This window comes from Takifugu rubripes, chromosome 21 (genome assembly GCF_901000725.2).
Source record: "Takifugu rubripes chromosome 21, fTakRub1.2, whole genome shotgun sequence".
Classification (NCBI taxonomy): Eukaryota; Metazoa; Chordata; class Actinopteri; order Tetraodontiformes; family Tetraodontidae; genus Takifugu; species Takifugu rubripes.
Window position 1 is genome coordinate 10,099,229 of NC_042305.1, and position 22,754 is coordinate 10,121,982.

General features: G+C 43.4%; 1 protein-coding gene across 2 annotated transcripts in view; it reads left to right on the forward strand.

Moving 5' to 3' along the window:
• The window catches only part of commd10 (COMM domain containing 10), a 31,039-nt gene extending 8,701 nt beyond the window's left edge, over positions 1 to 22,338 (forward strand). The window contains exons 6-7 of one of the 2 annotated variants that reach the window (XM_003974764.3): positions 21,790 to 21,849; positions 22,160 to 22,338. In XM_003974764.3, coding sequence (XP_003974813.2) covers positions 21,790 to 21,849; positions 22,160 to 22,198 — 99 coding nt within the window. In that variant the 3' untranslated portion in view covers positions 22,199 to 22,338. Of the gene's footprint in view, positions 1 to 17,682; positions 17,927 to 21,789; positions 21,850 to 22,159 lie in introns of those variants that run through there. The other variant, XM_029829436.1, reaches the window with a different exon arrangement.
• Positions 22,339 to 22,754: the final 416 nt, after the last annotated feature.

Consider the following 22,754-nt stretch of genomic DNA (forward strand, 5'->3'; position numbering starts at 1 on the left):
GTTAAAGCGCTCAGTCTTTTTACTGTGCGTGCACACACACACACACACACACACACACAAATCTCTTGCCAAACTAATACATTAAAATGCATACTCTTTCAAAATGGAGGCCTTGGCTGCTGGGGTTGAGTGCCACTTATCCTAGAAGCTGGCAGAATGATACTTGCACACTGCTCGATGTGGCCTAGATCTGGTTCTGGTTGCATCCCACCCAGTACACATTTAGAAGATTAAGTTTTGATACTAGGGTGGCATATTTGAGTCACATTGTACACTAAGCAGGCAGACACATTCGAACGTCAAACAATGCAACAGACCAACAATGCAAAATTGGTTCAGAACAGTCTCAGGCTTTACATTGCGGGCCGTTAGGGTTAGGGTTAGGGTGGTAGCCCCTTCCAAGGCTTTGGGTTCCGTTTGGAAAGCAGGACTTGGCGACTGAGCCTGGTACAAGATATGGCACCTTCTTTCTCTCTCTGTATCAGGCAGCCCAAACCAACCGCCACCACCGTAATCATCTTGTTATGGCTCACACACGGCTCGGCTTCCTTGGCCTGTTTGTCTTGGCACCGGAGCTCTCGAGTGTCTCATTTCTCTCTGGCTTCTGCGGCGTTGAGTTTCTGATTTACAGGCTTTTAAATGATTTGTTTTCGTGTGTAAAAATGGCTCAGGGGAAATTTTTGCATTGACAATATTATGTCATTTAAAGTGTAAAAATGGTTACTGATTTGACTGGAGAAGCTGTTGGTGTCAAAAAAAACTGCAGGCACTTGGCGACTGATTATTTTAGTCGAATTTCTTCTCTTAATTCAGGGCCTGCCTTACTGAATACTCAGGGAAATATCTCTTTTCTGTCTCTCAGAGCCATGTTCTTGCACTTAAAGGGTTAAAGGGGTGCTCACACTTTCAGGAACATGACTTGATACTTCTACTCTATACTTTAGTGCAAAATCACTGCAAGTTTTGCCCTTAAGTAAATATAAATGAGTGAAGTGGTTAAAAGGAACAAAACCTGCTATTAAGTGAAATCAAAGTTGAGGAGACCCAAATATTTTATCAGATGTTAAAAAAAAGATGGATCTTCTTTATATAAATAGAATTTAAATAAATTAATAGCTGCTTCTAATGCCAGCTGGTTTGTGTGAAACCTGATTTACATGAAGAGATTTTCTTGTTTATTCTCTTCGGTGTGGGCACAGGAGTTGAAAGGCCCGAGGGTTTGATCTGAAAGTCTTTAAAGGGTAAGCCGTGGATAAATAGTCCGCAGAGGCAGGATTCTGGCTGCCCACAGACAAACTGCCAGCTTGACTCATTTCAGTTCAGGTTTTGGCACTTTTGAGGTTCTTAATGTGATTTGTCTGCTGTCAGTGTTTACACCCTCCATTGAGGAAGTGTGGGAGGTGTTAACGCAGTGTGGAAGCACCAGGCTATTTGTAGGCATTACCTTTTCTCTGGCTGCTATTCCCCTTGCATATTCCAAACTTTACTGCTCAGGATTCAAAGTTCTGTCTCACATCATGTTGTTTTCACCCCTTTTATACAAACTCAGACCCGTCAGACAACAGCTTATTGTCATAGTGTACGTTTGTAGCCAAGTCTTATTTTTCTTCTCTTCCACATGTTATTAACTGCACACGGTCTCCCACACTGTCTATTGAATGCACATTGATTTGTTTCCATTGTTTGAGTTACAAGGAACGGGGACTTTCTCCTGAGTGCAGTTGGTAAGAGAGCTATTTTTAGCTGCTCTAAATTGTAATTCAAAATGACATTTGAAGAGACGAGCAGTGATCCTTACATCATTTATGAAACGCTGCTTCTCCCACCACATATTTCCAGACAACAATACCTCTATTGTTTTGCTCATTAAATCATCCAGCAAATCAACGTCACTGCCTATTCTCTCAGGACACCATTCACTCAGTAAAAAAGCCCACGACCGTTTGTCTCTTTGCTGCATTTTATTGCAAATTATTAAACCTATGAGGCAAATATGTCATTAAATCTCAGTCTTGGATGAAAAGCGGACCGGTGAGACTGCTGCACCACCTGATCAACATACACATTTTGCTCTTCGGCGCCATCATCATTGTTTTTTGTAGTTGTGCATCTTCAGAGAAGCTTCATGTTTTTTGGGGGAAACCACTTCAGCTCTGAGTCTGACTGTCTTGACAATCCTGAGCCCAATGGAGCGGGCAAGACAAACAAGCAGCCGTATACATCTTAGATTTGTCCTCTGTGGAAAATCGGATCTAAGGTTTCTAAATATTGCGTGGTTGTCTACCCAGTGGTGAGGTGATGAAAAGGTGTCTGAAAAAGAAACACACCAAACAGGGTGGTGTCGACAGAGTCTTTGATTCACTGTAAACTGCGGTGATTCATAGTTACACCTGCTTAAATGACAGCCTCTCTGCTTCCTGATAATGTAGGTCAGAGAAATTCCATTATTACAGCGTAAAAGAGGAGCTTTTGTTTTTTTTATTCCAGATGTGACGATCTGTCTGCCTGTCTGTCAGTCTGTGTGCGCTTCTCTCAACTTAGTAATACTGGTTATTAGTTCAGGGGCCTAGCAGTCCAACTGTTTTATTTCTAGCTTTACGAGCCATGCCGCATGTCTGATGGGACACACGCACACACGCACACACACACAGGCACACACACAAACACACACACACACACACACACACATACACACACACTCACATCAGGCTACAAGGAAGACACATAGATGAGATTCTCTCTCTCTTCTCTCTCACTCTCACATACACACACATGCAAATGTTTTCTGAGCGGGTGACATTCATGCAGATTCAGCTAGAATTATGAATTTCTTATTAATTTGTAAATTGCTACCAGAGGCTCTAGCCCCATTACACCCTTCATCATTTCTCAAACACTCACTTCATGAAAAAGATATGTCAAAAAGTTTTATTTATTAGACGCTGAAGAATCTTTGCAGAATTCAGTGCTGAGTGTGCTCATATGATTCCATTTCACCATCGGAACCAGAGAAACCAAACTGAACAAATAAACAAACCAGTGGACTTGAACATGTGACTATTGAAGTGCACATTGCAAAGACTCCAGAGACGGCCAGTACAGCCACCTGTTCAGACAAATTAAATTGGCTCAGCTGGACCATTTAATGACCTCGCTGTCCCAGTACACGACCACAGCTGAGAGATCGATGAATGGAATGAGGTGCATCAGAAGCTGCTGGAATTGGTGGCAATAGGATCCTTTCAGCTTGTTATTAATGGGCCTTTTTTTCTGGCTGACCTGTAAATTCATGGACTGATTGGTCAACAGAGGAGTTTCCTGCAGCTGGGCTGGATCACACGTGGTTGGAGAAGATGAGTGGATAAGTCCAAGTTGGTTCGTCTTCTTTAGATACGAGCTTTTGTATTTCATGTATGTGATTATGACTTCACTTTCTAGATTGCAATATTTTTTGGGTTTTTTTTTTGTAAGTTTTTATCTAATCTTGTTTAAACATACTGAATTTTTGATTTTTCTGGGCTACTGTACAATTTGTATATCATGTTAAGTACCTCAAATACACTGTTAAAAATGTCAATAATGATAGGAACATTATATCTCTTATATTCTTTTTAAAAATCATATGGAAATACTGCTTATTGTGGTTTTATTCTGCATATTTTTGGTCTTGGCCTTTTCTCTTCCCCAGTGGGATATTTACAGGTGTCTCGGGTGAGGCCACTTTTGGGGAACTCGGGACTCAGCGATTAAACTCATTGACTCTGTGTTCCACTTCTCGGCTCAATTCAGATCCACCAGGTGTGAGATCTGGATCTTCTCCAAAAGTGATAATTCAGGGGCGATGATGAATGTTTCCATAAGAGCCCCTGGGGGCATTAGTGCATATACATGTTTTGGCTGAGAGCTGCCAAAGCTCAGTCAGTTTCAAGTCAATAAAGGTAACAGAGTTCGCAGAGTTTTGTGCCTTCAGCAGCAAATGACTCGCTCTGAATTTGTATTCCTTTGTAATCTGGTTGTCGTGGGGTCTCAAATGCTCACTGGAGCTTGATATTAGCAGCACAACAGCAGATACATTGTTAAATTTAATGACACCCTTTTTAACGTCAATGCTAAAAGGAAGTAGTGCAGTGATAATATTCTGAAGCCTTTAGCTGACCATAATCCGCCACTACAACCATTTTCCAAATGACATAGGTGGAGTACAGGAGAACAGAAGAGTAAGCACTTTTGTTATCATCTCCTTGTCAGATCCTCATAACCACGGCCCTATTACACAGCTAATAATAGAGACGGGCTTTATCGCTGGGAGCACTATCGCAGTAGAACAGGCAGGATGAGATCGGCATCTCTGTGATATTGACAAACTTGTTTCATGATTCTCCTCACAAAGGAATGTAGATGGGAGGGAAGCAGACTGTTGGGAAGCCGAAACCTAGCTGTAATGGATATTTAGGAGAAAACATATTTTAGTGTGTTTGTGCTGCCTTTGTGGTGCCGTACTGAACGCGTGCACTTGTGTGGCAGATGCTGCCTCTTCTGTATTAACATGGAAGCAGCAGTCTGGCGCTCCCTTAAAAAAAAAACGGCAAAAAAAAAAGGTCAGATCGGAGTAGATCTGTTTCTCTGTGACAAACCCCATCTTATCAAAGGCAGACTCTGTCCCCTATGCTCCATGCTATAGCCTTGATGCCAAGCGAAGGCACCTGGTGTAAAGCAGAGATTAGATGACTGGTGATGTGCACTTTTGGTCAAAACAAAGTGCCAGATGAGCGACGGCTGCAGACGCTTGCGGGGGAAATAGAGAGGCCGCTTGTTTTTTTGTGTTTGCCGTCATTTCTTCAGAAGTTGGTTGACATCTTAATGTAGAAACTGCTGTTAGTTTACCTACGTGAGTAGTTCTTGATGTTTGGCCTACTTGCAGAGACGTATCGAGGCAAGCGAGGGCTCACTAGCGTGTTATTTTTTTGTTTGTTTCAGGCTTTGTGTCAAGTGCGAGCCTGATTTAAATTTAACACTTAAGCCTCGAGTTTCATTATGTGTTTGACGTTTATTTTTGGGGCACAACAAAGTTTAACAATAATTTATGAGCCTATTTTTAATGGCTAGGATTATCCTGTGATGTTTCCTTGGCTTATTCTACAACTTTGATCACAGGCGAGCGCCTTTTCTGTATTGTTAGGACCAGAAACTCCCGCAGAACTCCTGTCAGATTTGTACTTCTGAACTGTCAGCAGACAGTTTGTACAGAGCCAGATATAACGGCTACGAACACGCGCACATACAGGCTTACGTGCGCACCAGTAAAGTCTTTACGCTTGCGAAATACTTGTGCATGCAAACGCATAGAGGCCATACACATTCCCCCTTGTTGAGACACAGATTCATAAATTCTCCCACGCACGGATTCCCTTGGTCATGTATTCTCTTTGGTGTGTCAGGGTGTGCTCGCTCTCCTTGAAAGCACTTAATGCCATCCCATCATGTGTGCATGTAGCTGCATTAGTGTACGTTTTAAGGAGAAGCGCGTATGCGAGCTCTACTGTGCCTGCGCGTACATACGTTATCTGGGTCCTTTCAAAGTATTTCATAAAGTTTGGTCGTCGCATAAATAATAGAGCTGAATCTGAGAGTGGAAACAGACGAGCTGACAGTCACGTCTTTGATGGTTCGATTCTTCTAAACACCAAAATCCAATTCAGTGGGTCAGGGGCTTTGGGATGTGCTCTTTTATTTATCCGCAGTTGTGCAAAAGAATGTTCCTTTACAGACGGGAGCTACAACACTACTGACTTTTTACTGTTTCCACTCAGCTGTTGTGCGAATGACGTGAGGAACAGAATGAAAATGCTACTTAGAGCAGTGTCAGGTGGGTTTCATCACTCAACCGATGGCTCATTGCTCTTTAAACTCAAGCCAAGCCGGATGGTTTAATGTGCTGCCGTTTTCTTTTTGTGTGTGGCTGAAAAGAAATAGATAAGCAGTTGATTCTGCTGTGCTTCATCAACCAATAGCGCCAGTAACGCTTACATTTCTTTTGAGGTAGATTAATGTTGTATTTTTTTTATTTTTTGTGTTTATTTTTGTATTCTTTTGTCCCTTTTTTCACATGTTACACTTAGTACGCTAACATGAATGATTTCAATGGCTTTTGCTTTTTTTCTTAGCGACTGTATGAACTTGTTTTGTTTTTTTTCCCTCTGACTTTTGCTGGCTCCATTCACTTTGTGTCTTGGCCAATTGGTGCACGATGAAAACCTTCAGAGGAATCTGCAAGAGCAGAGTTGGGTTATTCTGACTCTCTCCTGTCGTAGCCCTGACCTCAGTTTTAAAGCATGTACATTGTTGGACCCTAATTGGTTTCAGAAATTTGCTTCTTTTTTTTTGTTCCTTCCAACTTCATTACCTGAATTTGGACCCATTTGTCTCACAATGAGCCGCTGCCATCATCTCCCTGTCACCAAATCTTACTTAAAATTTCAGAGAGAATCACTACCGTTTATATTGTCTCATCTTCATTTATTGTTATTTTGATCATAACATGTGTCATAATGTACTAAAGAAGAGGTTTGAAGTTGTAGAAAAGCAGCAGATGAGACATATGGGAGATGGACGTGGTGTTGGAAGTGCCCTTTTCCCCTTGTCCTGAAGCTATGTCAGTTTGACCGTTCAGCCAGCTCCATCTTCCTTCATGGAGGTGCTCAGCTTTGCCCTTTTCAATAATTCATCCCCAAATTTGCAGGGAGGGGTTGCGGTTGAGGTTCTTTCACAGCTCTTCGTGAAGACTGCAGAGGAGTGGTTCTTCTAATTGGAGTGACACGCGGTCCCTGCCTGTTGGAGCTAAATGTCATTAGTGTAACAGTCAAATACCATCAGCTGTTTGGGGCTAAGGCTAACGTTCACTCACTGCCAAGCGTGCTTCACAAGCATGAACCATTCACTTCTCATTTATACAAATCCATCACAGGCCTCGGAGCATGCCTGTTCCTCTCCTCAGCCTTTCACTTCTCAATCCTCCCTCACACACTTTTTCAGGAGAAGTGCTCACTCTAGTGGTACAAAGGTAATTGGTTCCAAACTCAAGCCCCCGTGGACCACACATTGAAGTGTCCTTGTGCACTACACTGAACCTGAAATTTCTCCTGGAGTTGGGTCTTCATGGATGTGTGCGAGAGACAGATGGCAGCCCGTCTGACCATTGTTGTAAAGCACATTGAGTGGACAAAGATGACTAGAAAGAAGGAGGAAACGTCTGTGACTGTAGCCCACACAGCTCAATAGAACATGTTCATGTCTGCTCAGATTGACATACGTGCACATAATCAGCACATTACAACAGCAACCACTGTGCTGATTTCACATTTAATTGTTTTATTTTTCACGCACACAGTGAATATTTTAATCAAGCTACCAGGGCTCTCATTGTAAATCTCAAAATTTAAGAGAAATGACCAAGGATTTTTCGCTTCATATTTGAGTTCTTCGTTTCCTAGAACTCTGCCTTAGCTGTTAGGGTGACTGCGATTGGCAGTATTTATACGCTACCTACGAATGTTTGTATTAAATGGGCCCTTTTCTTCCACGGAGCCAGTTTGCACATTTGTCATTCTGTTCAGTTGCACAGAGGGAACAATGCTGCAGATGACAAGTTGTCAGATAGGCCAGAACATGCCAGTGGTGGTGGGTGTAGAGAAGTAATCCTCATTGTTCTCGGTCTTAGAACAAGTGTCAGAACCCACATGTTTATGTAGGCGTTCTCAGCATCAGCGTTTGAGCCCCCATTATACACATTTATCACACACCTTCTCACACAGACCTCATCCTACACAGAGCTTAATCTCAGGGCTGTAAAAGCTCCATACAATGAAAAATTGTGAGGAAAAAAAAAATCTCAAAGGAAATCCATGTCTGAGAAACACTCTGAGCACTTTAACACCGCTTCCTACTATCTCGTATTGTCAGAGGAATAGCCTTGAAAAGCACAAGTTGCACAAACATTTTGGAGCCTGACTGGGTTCTTGGAATTGTGTCATTTGCATCATGTGCCACAAATCTAAAAGCGGCTCAAATGTGGGGAACTCCTACCTTAAAGTAACACTTAAGTGACAGTTAAGCTCTTAAGTGACAAACCTTCCCTGGTTTATACATCGTCTGCTAACAAACACAGTTGTGGAGTCCAGTTGCACCTCAGGCAGATTCTGAGAAGAATGAACAATGCATGTGTGTTCATGACACCTGTCTCATTGTTCCTGTTTTAGTGCCGCTGACACTTGATTTGCTGGAATGTTTTTGACAAGCTGCTGATGTGGTGATGTGAATCAGTCTTGTTTTAGCATGAAACAAACTTTTAGCACTGAGGTTTTGCATTTCTTTCAAAAATTAGTTTTAGCTAAATTTACCCTTATTACTTGCTTCTGTGAACCGTAAACAGTGAAAAGCACATACTACAACACACTTATACAGTTCATGTGCAATGGCCTTACCTGAGGCTGTATAATTCAAAGACTCTAGGCTGAGCCAAACTGTGGGTATGTGGGTGTGTGTGTGTGTTTGTGTCTGTGTGTGTGTGTGTGTGTGTGTGTGTGTGTCTGTGTGTGTGCCCCACAACTTCAAAGTACTATTTCTTTCTTGACATGGATGTAGGGTTAGATGTGAGCGTATTATACAATGTAGTATACAAAGATAGAAGTATGTGAATGTGTTTATGTATGTGCGTGTGTGTGCATGTGTGTGTTGGCCTCAGAAGGAGCTGCCAGAAGTGAGAGGGGTCGACAGCCTCGCCCCAGTCTAACTTGGGAACCTTCGATAAGACACTCCGACTCTGAAGTCTCAAAAAAAGACACCCTGTGTGGAGAGCAGGCTGGAGACAGACGGTAGAGAAAAGCAGGCAAGAGGGAGCAGACATAAAGGAACACAGATTCGCTGCAGTTGGCCAGGATATTGAGAATTCTTCTTTGGCAGTGCCACCATAAGTTTTCTCACTTTCTGTCATTATGTCAAATATCCTCACAATCTGTTTAGTCACAGCAGAAAAGGACAGATACTTAAATATACGGTACTTAAATATACATTTCAAGTTTCTCTTCATTCTGCCTCTAGTTGTAAATAGAATTATCCCTGTAAAACTGGGTGAGAAAATCAGGACCCACAATGCATTTGAGATGCAGCGTACCTTCTTCAGCGAGCCCCCACAGGTGAAGGGCTAAGTTTGGAAGTGAATTTTTAGTACTCCGGTTTACAGAAGTCATCCATTTTTGATCCAGTTCCGCTAAAACACAAGAAAAACCTTTCACAGACCTTTTCAAAGTTCGTGCAATGACAACGTTCCTTCAGCAGAGAATAGTTTTGACCTGAGATGTGGAGAGCGAGGCTCAAAAACAACTCTGGCATTTCAGCAGACTCGCCTTGGACTGTCTCTCGCATATCGGCGGCGATCGTGACGCGAGTGTCGGGACGGGCAGGGTCAGAGGTGGGCGATGATGTGCTTCCCAGCATCTCAGCGCGCTTCAGAGAAAATGCAGGCATGTGTGGCGTCCCTGTTATCTCGGTATATGTACCAGCTTGTGTGCATTTCAAGGTTAGGAAAGTGCGGAAAGATGATAGATAGAGGAGAGACAGGCAGCAAAGGTCTGGACAGTGAGGAGGAGAGATGTTTTTATTTGGTCCGAGGACTCAAAAGAATAGCCACGGAATCTGGCTGAGCCATCAAGCATCTTGTCTGCCATTTTCACCCCTTCTTTCGCTCTGCTTCATCTGGTTTACTCTTTCACCCTTCACTGACAAAGGACAATCAGAGCTTTCATGTCTGCTTTTTCTCTTGAGAGAAACGTTAAAAGCAAGAGAAAATACTGGGCTGCTGCATCAGAAGACGGGGTGAGGCGGATGTGGGCCGGTACTGTGTGATTCACAATTGAATTATCTTTACTCTTAAACCAGCTTTCTCCATATTACATCTGTAAAAAAAAGAAGAAAAAACAGACCACATGTAAAACAAAAAGCAGACGATAATTAATAAGGTGGTGTGGCTCTGCCAGCTTAAGTTGAGATTCATGTGGATTTTAATTAAATGGAAGTTGAATCGCTAAAGCGGTGCTGCTTTCTCTGAATGAACCTGAGGTAAAGTACCGTAAGCTGAGGTGAATGTTTCAAATGTGACTCGACATCACGTCACCCGTTAAACTCATTATTTTCTTTTCTCACTGCCGTTAATGGTTTTGTCTGCATGGTCCATTTGTTTAATCTTCCCAGCTACGCTGTCATGGCGCACACGTGTTTAAAGATGCAATAAAGGTTAATTCATTCCTTCTTTTTGAAGTGGGAAAATAGTGCTTAATAAAGATGGGATGTACGGCTTTTCTAATTCCCCACATTTATTTATAATTTATTAACCTCATTTTTTTAAAGTCTGTTATTTTTTTAGTTCATGCAGGAATTAAATCCACAACGGGGAAGTTTTATCTTTTTAGCCTCTGAGACAAATTTTACAGTCAATTAAAGATATTCAAGAGATGAATTTGTAGAAAGTGAGCACATTTAAGATTATTCTAAAATCTTTATTCAGTGCAAGAAGTTATTGTGTTTTGTAAATTTGCCATTCCCTGCTGCCTTTACCTGTGGACCCTTGGCATGTCATGGCGTGCAGCTGTCTAGACTTTTAGGACAGTGTGCATGCGATCACATGCTCCGTGTCAGCTCAGATCTCTGTCAAGTCAAACAGTAGACCCGTATTTGAAGTTTTTTCTTTTTGAGCTGGAGAAATAAAGTGGAACTATACAGTGTTGAAGGGTCATTCATCTCGTCTGCACAGTTAATGTGACGTCACGATTGTTCACAGAGGTTTGGCGCATATTCTGCTTTTTATTGAACGGACCACAGCTCATTAGCCAAAGCACATTGTGCCGTTTGTGCCGAGTCCCTGCTGGCTAAAGTGAGCCCTGGCTGTGTAGATAATAAGCCTGCCAACCTTTAGATTGTCGGTGAACCCCAAAGCATGAAGGAGCATGAAGCTAGACAAGGAAAAGGACAGCGTGTCAGCCCAGTGGGAAGCAACATAATTTATGACAGCGGGGAGAGAGAATTATTGCACAGGTTTTCCCGCTTGTCTTTTATTTCTCCGGGTTCTTTTTCAAGACTTTTCAGCCATTATTTCCAAGCATAGGTCACATTATCATGAAAAGTTAGATTTCTGTCAGGGTGTGCATTTTAGCCATTCACCCCCGGTTACGCTGTAGGCCAGGCTACAACTGCCAAATCTTATACCTTTATTTAAAGTTAAAACAGTTGAAGTGAGAACAATGAATATTACAATAGCTAAAGTCACAGCACAAAGTAAAGTTCATTATTTATTTATGCCTGGGTGCTGTTGAGGGTAGTTTTCATAATTAGATGCCTCTTTCTTCGCTTAAGTTGTTTTTTTTTGCTCTCCAGTGTGATTGGGGGTATTTTTACATCATGACGTGCAGCTTCCCTAATTAAGCTCAATAAATCCACTTAAGTGAAATTTGCCACCCAGAGTTCAGCGCCTCAGCGGGTCAAGGGTAAATGCAGGTATTAGCTGCACACAATGTCATCAAGCATTGGGACGATTAGTAGAAGATTCATTAACAGCAGTTGAAGGTCTGGGTCTGGTTTTTCAGCTCACTGGAAGACTTATTTGCCGTTTTCTGTGTTATGAGGCCTTTGAAACAGGTCTGGAAACAGGAGGTTCAGATGAGAAAGGAAACACCAACACACATGTGATTCTCTAAGGAGAAACTTGAACCATCTGCAATGCCTCCAAAGATTCTCACTTTCAACCATACACACGGAGAAAGTTTAAAAAAAGATACCACTGAATGTAAAAAAAAAAAAAAAAGCCCTACCTGGGCCAGAACAGACCATAATAAGGGGTTTAATGCTAAATTGATATAAACGGTTTTGACAGCTGCTATTCCTGCATTGGAAGAGTTGGTCGTTGTAGTTCAGGATCATATTACAGTGGAGAAACTGAACCTTTACTTGAGGTTCCACCTTGGCATGTTTGAGAAACATTCAATGATCTTGTCTCAATGAATCATGTTGTCTGTCCTTAAATGTTCATGAAACTTTAGGCATAAACCTGTTTTTGCTGCCCTCCAAAGCCTTCATTATTGTTAGCGTTTTATCTCATTTATTCATTCCATTGCGTTGGCCCCAAAACTTAGCTAATGACAGTGATGCATCATGATACCCTGTTTTTTTCCCCCTATATTAAAAAGCTAAACCAAGTTCGATGGACACAGATAAAGATGGGTAACTATTGTACGTATTGTATGAAAAATCGGATTTACCACACATCTATTCTACAAATTGAATTGCCCCCCCAAACCCACCTTACTGGGGTCTTATCTCTGACTCTGGTCTCTGCCTGGCTTTCAGACTGTGAAATGGAGAGTGGTAATATCCGCTGCTTCGCTCTGTATGTTAATGAAGCGCTAATCTGTTCCTGAGCGAGTGTCTTAATGAGGATGACGTGCCCCTCGCTCAGCCGGCTAGCTCCTGTTAAGCTACCATTATGGAAATAGCTTGGTACCGAGTGTGTCGTCCTGGGAGCAGACTAAAATGTATTCCTTATTTCCCCTTTTAACACTTTCTTCTTCCTTTCTAACAAGGCTGTGCGTTCCTCTGAGGGCACAGGCAGTAGATAAACAAACATGGTAATGACGAGCGCGGGGAGAGCCGTCGTACTTTGAGGTCGGGAATTTTCAGATTCTGGTTGTCGGTTGGGCTAAATAGGCCAGACTGGGCCAAAAATGGAGACGGAATGTACTGTATGGCTCTAGGATAAACCTACTACTATGATTTCATTCAATGTATTTTTGTCTCAGGCACAGTGAAATTCGTGTCCTCAGATACTACGCATTGACAGAGGGAATTAACACGGATTATCAAGTTTATTTTCCGCCAATTATTCTTTTTCATTGGTCATGCCACGTCCTCATATCCATAACGCCTGCCGATGTTGATAATTCTTAGCTGAATTATGGGAAACACCCCTAACCAGATTAAAAGTAGGAACAGATGCTGCTCGGAGCTAAATAGGACTTGTGTCAAAGGATATAATGCCTTTTTGATAATATATTTTACATGTATCTAGGCCAGCCCAGCCCTCGCCACTCCCACAGATCATATATGCTGGCTGATTATGGCCTGGATTAACTTCTCCTGCTTGTTTCAATCAGAAACTGCTCCTATTTCTGGCTCTTTCTTTGTCATTTCCCCCCTTCTGATACTTTATCAGTCTTCAGTATTAAAATATTCCAGCTTGTGTGCCTGGTGCGGAAGGAGCGGTCCACCAAGATGCAGCTGCACCTTTCCCAGCTGCTCAGTTCTCTGTCGCTGTCTTACAGAAGACGGGTGTAAACTATATCGGTACTACTTTTCTTTGCAAGAAACAAGTGAGACTTAATTTAAATTGTGTGAAATGGGAGTGGGAGGTGGGAGGCATGTGGGAGAAAAGTGTGTCACAAATTTCGTACAATCTGTCGTGCACGGAAATTCAGTACAGAGGCTGACGAAAGGATGCTTGAGGCCCTGATGAGTCTGTAAGGCCTAGGGGGAGGCTTGTTACATGTGGTGTAAATTCATACAACAATATAATGAAAAAAAACCAGGTAATTATTGACTAGAATTGTTCAGTCAGCCTAATGAGGGGGTTTCAGGTTGTACGTCTGTTTGACGTCGTGAATATTCACTCCTGAAGATGTGACGTGTGCCAAACCTCCAGAGTTAAACCTCTGATTCTGTATTCCGTCTGCGTGGATCAGTTGTTCCCGAAGAATGAGGGGAAACTGTTCTGATCGATTCAAATGTAGTTTGTAAATGTAGACCAGCCACACACGCAGGACGGTTGACACGAGTCGATAGTGATTCATCCAGTGGATATGAGAAGTGCTTTTTCCTCATACGCTGACTCACAATTAAATAGGCTGCGTAAAAACCATCCACCGCAGCTCATGGCAGCAGAATTAGTACAGGCTTGCCAACGACGGGGGCTGAGCAGAACCAGACTTTGAGTCTCTTTGGAGCAGTGAAAGCAGGGAGCTCGGAGTACGGAGGGGTTAAGGAGCTGCTGCAGTATTTCCCAGGGGACGGGATAGAGGGATTCCCATGTGGTTGAAAAATAATGCGGTTCAACCTCACTAAAGAAAAGCTTGATTAGGCGAAGCGCATGGTGGGTGGAATGAGAATTAGTCCTGGAACATTTTTCATAGGAGTTGGTTCATAAAAAGGATTCTGTGCCTTTGAACCTATACAGTGATGTTGTTCGCCGGCCTGCGTGGTTTTACAGCCTCGGCTTTGCTTTTTATTAACGTGTGTGGCGGGGCAATGATTCCACTCATCATCATTTGGCTCACCGAGGTTCAGATGTTTCCGTGCTCCCTCTGAAGCACCACAAATTCAAACACCCCTCAACGTAATCCAGATGCATCCCCGACAGTGGCTTGACACGTTCTCCTGCACTATTTTCATGACCCAAGTGTGGAGGCAAGGAGGACGTTCATTTTCTGAGTGGAGTTTTTACATCAAATCCTGTTGCAATAGGTTAATTTACAGCAAATGTGCAGCAGTAATTTGACCTTTTTAGATTTTCCCTGGAAATGATCTTTGCGGCTAAATCTCATTTTCAGTTGAAGTCGGCACCATCGTGGCTAACCTTTGTTAGCAGATGAGGTCAACGGTATTTAACCTTTGAGTTCCATCCCTGAACCACGCGCTAAGAGCATTAGGGAGAAAATGGCACTAAATAGAATAAATGCAGCTTATTGTCTGATGAGCAATTAAAGCGACAAATGAAACGATATAACAATTAGAGAAGAAGTCTTTTGCACAAATCAGACAACTAAACCTGCATTGGGAATAAAGTTGAAACATCTCAGGTCACTTTTAACTTTTCCACCCTGAAACATAATGATTTTGTGTAATACCGAAAATAATAAACAGCAAACTTTTATCAAAGGATCAGCCGGCTATTTCAAAATAATTATTTGTGTGAAGTGGAAGCATTCAGCTGTTTAATTACTGCTCAGATGACTAAAAAAGCTGAAAAGCTCTAGAAAATGCTGTAGGAGGGCAGTAAAACTCAAATAGGGACCATTTCCATCAGCCCAGCGAGATCAAAGTTGTGAGTTTAATGTGTCGTAGTTGGTCTGTTAGTCAGGCGGGATTATAGGTTTAGTGAGTCGGTATCGCTTCGCAACGGACACAGATGGGGAAAAATAGGAAAATACTGCTGTGTGTGATCACCGAGCCTTTGCATGGATCTGTAGTGAGAGGTGGAGACACTCAGGCTGTGCGTGTGTGTGTGTGTGTGTGTGTGTGTGTGTGTGTGTGTGTGTGTGTGTGTGTGTGTGTGTGTGTGTGCGCCCTGCTGCTTTGCTGTGTACTGTACTAAATGGCTCTGAGGAGCGAGGCGTGTGAAAATCCCACCCTGGCCCACCTGGGGACCATCAGCTGTGAGCATGGCGCAGTATGGGTGGTGTGTGTGGAAAGAGCCGCGCCATGAACAGGACAGACACGGAGGCCAGTCGGCTCCCAACAGTATCCCAGATGCCCCCGTGTTTGTCCCGAGAGAATGAATCCAGATTATCACGTTTTCACTGAGTCTTTTAGCGCTGTTATGTTAAGATCTTCCCTCGGTTGCACTAGAAGCAGCAAGAGTTGTGACGATAATGTCAGTCTAACTTGTTTCAAACATATGTTCTTTAAAACGACTATGCACTGTAAAGTGAAATCTGCAAGCAGGCTCTCCATCATTCCCTCAAATCTCTGCATTTGTTGTGTTTTTTGTTTTCTTGAATATGGTGAACTATTAACAACAGATCTGTCTGCAGACAACAAAGAACTTACAACAACATACAATTAATTACTGTAACAGACTGAGCTCAATTCCAGATACCGGGTCAGCAGGGAATTCTTTTTAATACATTTCCGTGTCTTCCCGCTTCTCCTAACAATCCATAGAAAGAATTCCAGCACGACTGTGTGACTGTTTGTGTTCCTGCCAAGCATGTGAGGTTATAGGAGGTGGATGTGGGAGTGAGCAGCGCCGGTAGAGGCCTAGCCATGATCCCATTGTCCGCAGCCACAACACAGGATGTGGTGGTTTCTAATTGGGGAGCTGGATGGACAATGGTCACACACAAGCAAATGAACAAACACGCACTGCCAGACACAGACAGGACAAAGGTGACCTCATCCATGTGAGACCAAACCAAAAGGCAAAATAGATGCTGCTCTATTTAGTCCACCACAAAGGATGTGATTTGTTTGGCAATAGAAGCCACCTCCTGCTGCTCACACATCACACCTGATCATCTGGAAATGTGTTGGCCTTACTCTGAGACTGTGCAGGGCGTCCTGGTGCATTCACGCTCTCGGATCAAAGTTTTTATTAAGTGAGTTTGTTACATCTATTTTCTGCACAACACAATTTTGTTACAGTGCCCATTTAGCACAGTAGGTAGTGTTCCATTCAAGTTCACTCATTTGGAGTTCTTCAAAGGGCGATTCCCCTCAGTGGTCCTCTCCTCTCCTCTCCTCTCCCCTCCCCTCCCTTCCTCTCCCGTCCCCTCCCTTCCTCTCCCGTCCCCTCCCTTCCTCTCCCGTCCCCTCCCCTCCTCTCCTCTCCTCTCCTCTCTCCCATTCCCTCCCCTCCTCTCCTCTCCTCTCCCCTCCTCTCCTCTCCCCTCCTCTCCCCTCCCCTCCCTTCCTCTCCCGTCCCGTCCCCTCCCCTCCCCTCCTCTCCCCTCCTCTCCCGTTCCCTCCCCTCCCCTCCTCTCCTCTCCTCTCTCCCGTTCCCTCCCCTCCTCTCCTCTCCCCTCCTCTCCTCTCCCCTCCCCTCCCCTGATGTTGACGTCTCTGGCCGTGCCTCTCCGACCATGTAGACATATGCTCTGCTCCTCTTCTAATTGCTCCTCTGTATTCTTGTGGGGATGCAGGCAGGCTGACTCTTAATGAGTGTCTGTCCACAGCTGAGGAACTGCTCACTTATTAGCTGTTTATAACAAGGCTCCCCTTAATACAAGCAGAGGAAACTTACAGTCGTATAGCAAAGGAAGAAAATATCTAACTTATAATATAAATTCTTTGCTTGTGTTTCTTGTGTGCGTGTGCACGTCTGTGTGGATTCATGCATTCATGCCCGCCAACACTGCTCATGTGCAGCCTTGTTACGCCCCTCATGTCATTGTGTCCATATGTCCCTGGGTCTCTAATATCAATCCTGACAGGCCTGGAACCTCTCAGGTCCCGTCTCCATACAAAACAAACAAAAGCTGTTTTTTTTTATAGTTTAGTGGACCTTGTTCGTCTTGTATTGTCAACGATCCCATCGCCCTCCCCTCTCAGAGCTGCATTCACTACACCCCACTGTGAAATTATTTAATATCAGCAGCTTTTGGAACTGATTGAATCGCAGTATTATCACAGGACATCCTGGAAATGAAAGAAAAACATTATAAAATTCAGAAAGCTCTCAGCCTGTAGAACAAGACACGTTAGCCTATTTTTGACTGATACTTTTGGTTCTTTATATTTTTAATATTAAGTCCTCCCTTAATTTTTTGTGCAGGAATGCACGTTTGTGGTGTATTTCAAGTATGAATGCGCGCCATGATTGACAGAATCTAGTGTTTGTGCCTGACAACTGTTGTTTGTTGTTGACAGGTTTGGAGTGAACGCCTGACATTTTTAGGTTCACTGCCTGTCGCTGTGGTGGCTACAGGGCACTGCGAAACAGCCGCCGTCCCTTTCTGAATCAACGCCTGCTGTAAATGTGGCTCCTACTGGCTGTTTTTTAAGCTTCTGTGGGCTCAAGGGGTCATGGGAAAATTAAACATTGTCGTTTTACTTGACAACTTGTCACAACTGTCACCGACTCCCTTCAGTAAAAATGCAGCTCGGCCAGCCAACCTGTGAAGTGTGTGACTGCGAGCTGGCACAAAAGACAGACACGTGGGCCGTTGGAAGCTATTGACAATTATTCTGTGGTTGCCATGTGCTGATTAACACAGAACCAGTCAGACGAAATCATTACCGTCGCTATTGTGAGGTTTTTGTAAACACATGTGCTCTAGTTGCAGCATAAATACATGTCAGGAAGACAGAAATAACAAAAATGACAGCTGGGCTTCCTGGGCCACCAAACAAAAACACCAAAATAATTCTCTCAGACAGGCAAGTGTCGGTGACCAGACAGCACCGCGGAGCCCCGACTGTTAGAGTTCGCAGAGGAGGTTGATATGAAACAAAGCCAATTCACAGCACGCTCATAATATCATATTTCACCTCTTGGCAGAGCCCAGACAAACACTCTTTGGATCTAATGGTGTTTTGGTGTTTTATGTAGATGAGCGCTTTTGGATTTCTTATTAAACTGATCAATCTGAAGCGTGGAGTGGTGAAAGGTCTTCAATCAAAAGCAACTTTTAAAGGAATAAAGATGCGAATGCGACGTGTTGATGGACCAAGAAATCAAACATTTTCCTCCAACAGAGCAGCGCGTCGGTCATCTCAGCGCACGAGCGCGCAAGTCTAGTGGAGCAGCGAGAACTTCCTGTCCTCCGTCATGCAGTTGTTCACACCCCCCTCCGCTCCTCACTCACGCCATTTTGCTCTGCATCACTCCACGCTCAGGCCAGATTTCACACCACTCCACACACAAACGCTCACTGCCCATAGCGGAACACGGAGTGTTATGTGTGTGTTTCCGCGTCTAACCTGAGTCAGACTTATCTGCATGTAGACACGTAGAGGCACGAGTTCAGTTCCTTCTGTGGTTCATCCCAAAGCTACTTTAATCGTTCAATTTCATATTTGATATATCTGAACCCAAAGCATCTCAATTCATGGCTGTATCACCTGAGCAGAACCTTTCAGATGTTTTTAGAGCATCTGTCTCTTATATTTGCATTCATGTGTCCTCTCCTCTTCTGTCCTTGTCCCCTTCTCCTCCTTCTCTCCTCCTTTAGCTGGGCTGTCAACAGGAGGGTCTCCTCCTATGAGCCTGGTTCTGTTTAAGGTTTCTTCCTGTTAAAGCTGTTTTTTTCCCCCCTGGAAGTGCTTCATATCCTGTTATTGTCATGTTGTCCACACTGGGAGCCGTGCTCGTTTGTCAGGGCTCATCTGCAGACGTCGCTGTAAAGATCTCCCGGTGGTTTTGTGCTGCAGACGCTGGTGTTCGCTGTGAACACGAGTGGGCTGAGCGCGGCCCCGGAGCTCTCCAGTACTCACCAGTACAGTGGAGGAGGTGTGACTGCCAATCAGAACCGCTTGTGGCCTGTTAAGAGTTGGTTATTCAGAGGCAGGATGTGGGCCTTGAGCCTAAAGTGAAAACTTTTGTGGTTGAGTCCTCATCGGTGCTATTATAACAAGGAAAAGCAGTTTAAAAAGAACAGTTGTCCTTTTTTTTATCATATCAAGCAGGTCTGGGTCAAACTCACACCATCAGCAAATGAAAAAGACTCCTGTTAGAACTCAAGACTCTAGAAATCCTGACCATCGGTGTGTTTGTCTCTACCCACAATCCCTGTCTTCATGCTAACTTCTCTTCTATGTCAGCGCTGTGCTTGGCTTTGCAATCGACCTATATTTATCTAACAGTGGGGGCAGCAGACAGAAAACCGGGCGGCCTCAGTTCTGTTTTCATTTTAAAATCTGAATTTACAGGCAGCTTTGATGTTTTGTGAGCTTTGAGACAACATTTCTTATTTTAAGTGGATTTCTTTAACCATCTTTAAATAATTTATAGGTTGATGTGTGAGATGCTTTCAGTTGGTGGTGACCATGCAGAGTCTCTTGGGTTTTAACTGCAGTTGTGCTCTTTCCCTCTGTGCCTCTTCTCTTAGATGTCATCCCCATTACATCTTTCTTATTTCTGTTTTCCTTTTCTCCCCTAAAATATATTTCAATCCTGCCATTTTTGCTCTCATTAGCACGCTGAGAACACTCCCGACAAGCATGTTCGCAGCCGTGCGGCCACATTAGCGCCGGCGCCTCACGGTCTCGTACAAACTGACACCAGTAGCCACCTGATGGGAAAGAAGATCTTGATGTGTCGCTCTTTCCTCAAATGGAAACTTTTTGTGGTTCACTGAAGAACAAATTGTGTTTATTATTTCCCTCTGAATGGTTGTGGCAGTGAGCGGGTGTTGTGCGCGCTGACGAGTCGTTCTCAGGTCGTCAGGCGGGATGGATTAAATTCATCCATCTGGAAGCAAATCTGTGACTAGATTTGAATTTTTGTTTGTGACTTTTTTTTAGTTTCCAGCATGACGGTGTTTACTTCGATACGTGGCCGTAGATATCAGTGTTGCTAAAAACTGAGAGGAATGTGCGTAGGAACCGGACCTACACAGTTTAAATAGCTTCCTATTTTATTGTGTTTCTATATTTTAAAAAAGTTAAAAAACTGCGCTTTAAAGACGATGTGTCATTTGAGGTGACGTTTCTTGGACGTTCCTTGGTAAGTGGTGTCACAGTAATAACAGTCAATCACGCATCATTGTCCCCAGAGGGAGAGAATAAAATTACAGATTCATTCATATTATCATAATGTGTAGAAGAACTTTTCCATATTTTATTTATTTTCAGAACTTTTCATTTAAAATTGCATAAAAATCCTTCTTGTGGTGACTCTTCAATTTTAATACGATAACTTGATGGGGACAAAGTTTCACCCCTGTGTGTGTGTGTGTGTGTGTGTGTGTGTGTGTGTGCTCGTGCATACTGGTAGCAGGGCTGTGGTGACGGCGATGAAGCATCCTATCCCCATTAGTGCTAGCCTAGTTCTGTCACAGCCTTGTTGGGTTACTGCCTGGTAAAATCTGAACCCTGAGGAAACATGGCGTGGGGAAAACACGGTCAGAAACACACATACACACACACACACACACACCCTGCAGCAACTAAATTTTGATCAGCTGGATTTTGCACTCGGTTTTTCAGCAAGTCTTGTGTGATGTCTGTGAGACCAGCTGGTACCTTTCATTATTCATTTCAGGATGTGCTGCTGTGTTTCCTGTGACTTCAGCAAATGATCCGTGCTGCTCCGCACCTGTACTTTCTCATTACTTTATTAAATTGCCAATTGCCCAAGTTGCTGAGTCAGCTCAATTTACTTGAACCCCATTTACTTGGAATAAAGACTCGGACCCTTTCATGTGTTTCCATTCATTTGCTGCCTCAGCTGTAGAATTAAAGGATGTCCTACATTCTCCCAGTGCTGCTGTGGAGCGGAGCTTTGATAGAGACAACATTTTCCCTCTCCTTCATGGACTTACATTGTTCCTTCTAATTAATATCTCTGTCAGTAATTTGCTGTGACACAAGGCCTTCCAGCCACCCACCCAACCAGCCAGACAGTTCGATTCAAGCCCCAAAGCAGCATTCCGGCTCCAAGTCGCGAACACAGACGGCAGGATGCCATCAAACAACCCTCATGTGGTTTTTCTGTCTGTGTTTTGTCTGTCTGCTGCCTTCCTTTCTTCCTTTCTTTCACACATTTGAGCTTTTTTTCTCCAGGGGCTTGTTGGTAGAGTCTGTCGCCATCCCAACCGTTGCTTCGGATGGGTGGTGCAGATGATGACAGCCGACGCATTGACGTTGCCCTGTCCTGTTCACTCTTTTAAACTTTACTCTGCTCTATTCAAATTGGAGACAATTTGGGTAATAGACTAAAGCAAGTTTTTGAGTGTTGTTTTATGCCACGCGTTGGTCATCACGTGCATGAGAACAGCTTGGATTCATGGCTTGTTTGTCTCTGTGTGTCTGCAGGTGCAGGAAAATGTCTTTGTTGAATTTAACCACCAGGAGCTGCTTGAGTTCTACAACAAGGTCTGTTGAGTGATGGAGCGAGAGAAAGAGAGAGAGAGAGAGAGAGAGAAAAGAGAGAGAGAGAGAGAACGCATGCATGCGTCCATTTTGCAGAAACTGTATTTATCTGGATGTTTCTGTTTCTATTTTCCGTTTGATCCTGATTGGCACATGACGTCAGACCAAACCCATCTGGAATCTTTTTGTTCTCTCTGTCTCTGTCAGTCCTTGCATGTGTGTGTGCATGTGTGTGTGCATGTGTGTGAAATTCTATGAACCTTCTTTCACAAACACCAATTAAAGGCAGCAATTGTTTCCTCCTTTCTTTCAGCTTGAAATCATGCAAGGCCAGTTGGATTCCCTGACTTAACCCTGGTGCTCAGTGTACGACCATTCCTACGGTGTGTGTGCGTGTGTGTGCATGCGTGTGTGTGTGTGTTTCTAAGCTATGACAGCTGTGAGATATTATGCCTGTTTTCATTCATTGAAATAAAAAAGATCTAATTCGGGTCTCTGTCTGTTCTTAAGAGACTTTTGGCATGAAAAATGTCAATTTCCTTGTTTATTTTTTTTATATTGTTACATAAAGTAAAAAGGAACACGAGCGTTAAACTACAGTAACAGTGACTACCGTCAGCCATGTCTGATGGTCTGTAACTCATGTCATAACGGTTCTACTCATAGAATGTTAAATACTTCTAAAGATTAAATCACTTCGAAACATTTAACAGATCATCATCTTGAGCTGAAACATGTGAACTTTGTAACTTCGGAAAGACGACTAGTCCACACTGTCCAATAAAATCTGAAATGGAGGTGAAATCCTCTCAAGCTGCTGTTATCTACCAAACGCTCATTATTTTCCATTAAGACCAACCTGGACTGCTGGTTCAACAGAAGGGATCTCTGGTAGGCACAGGCTCTCT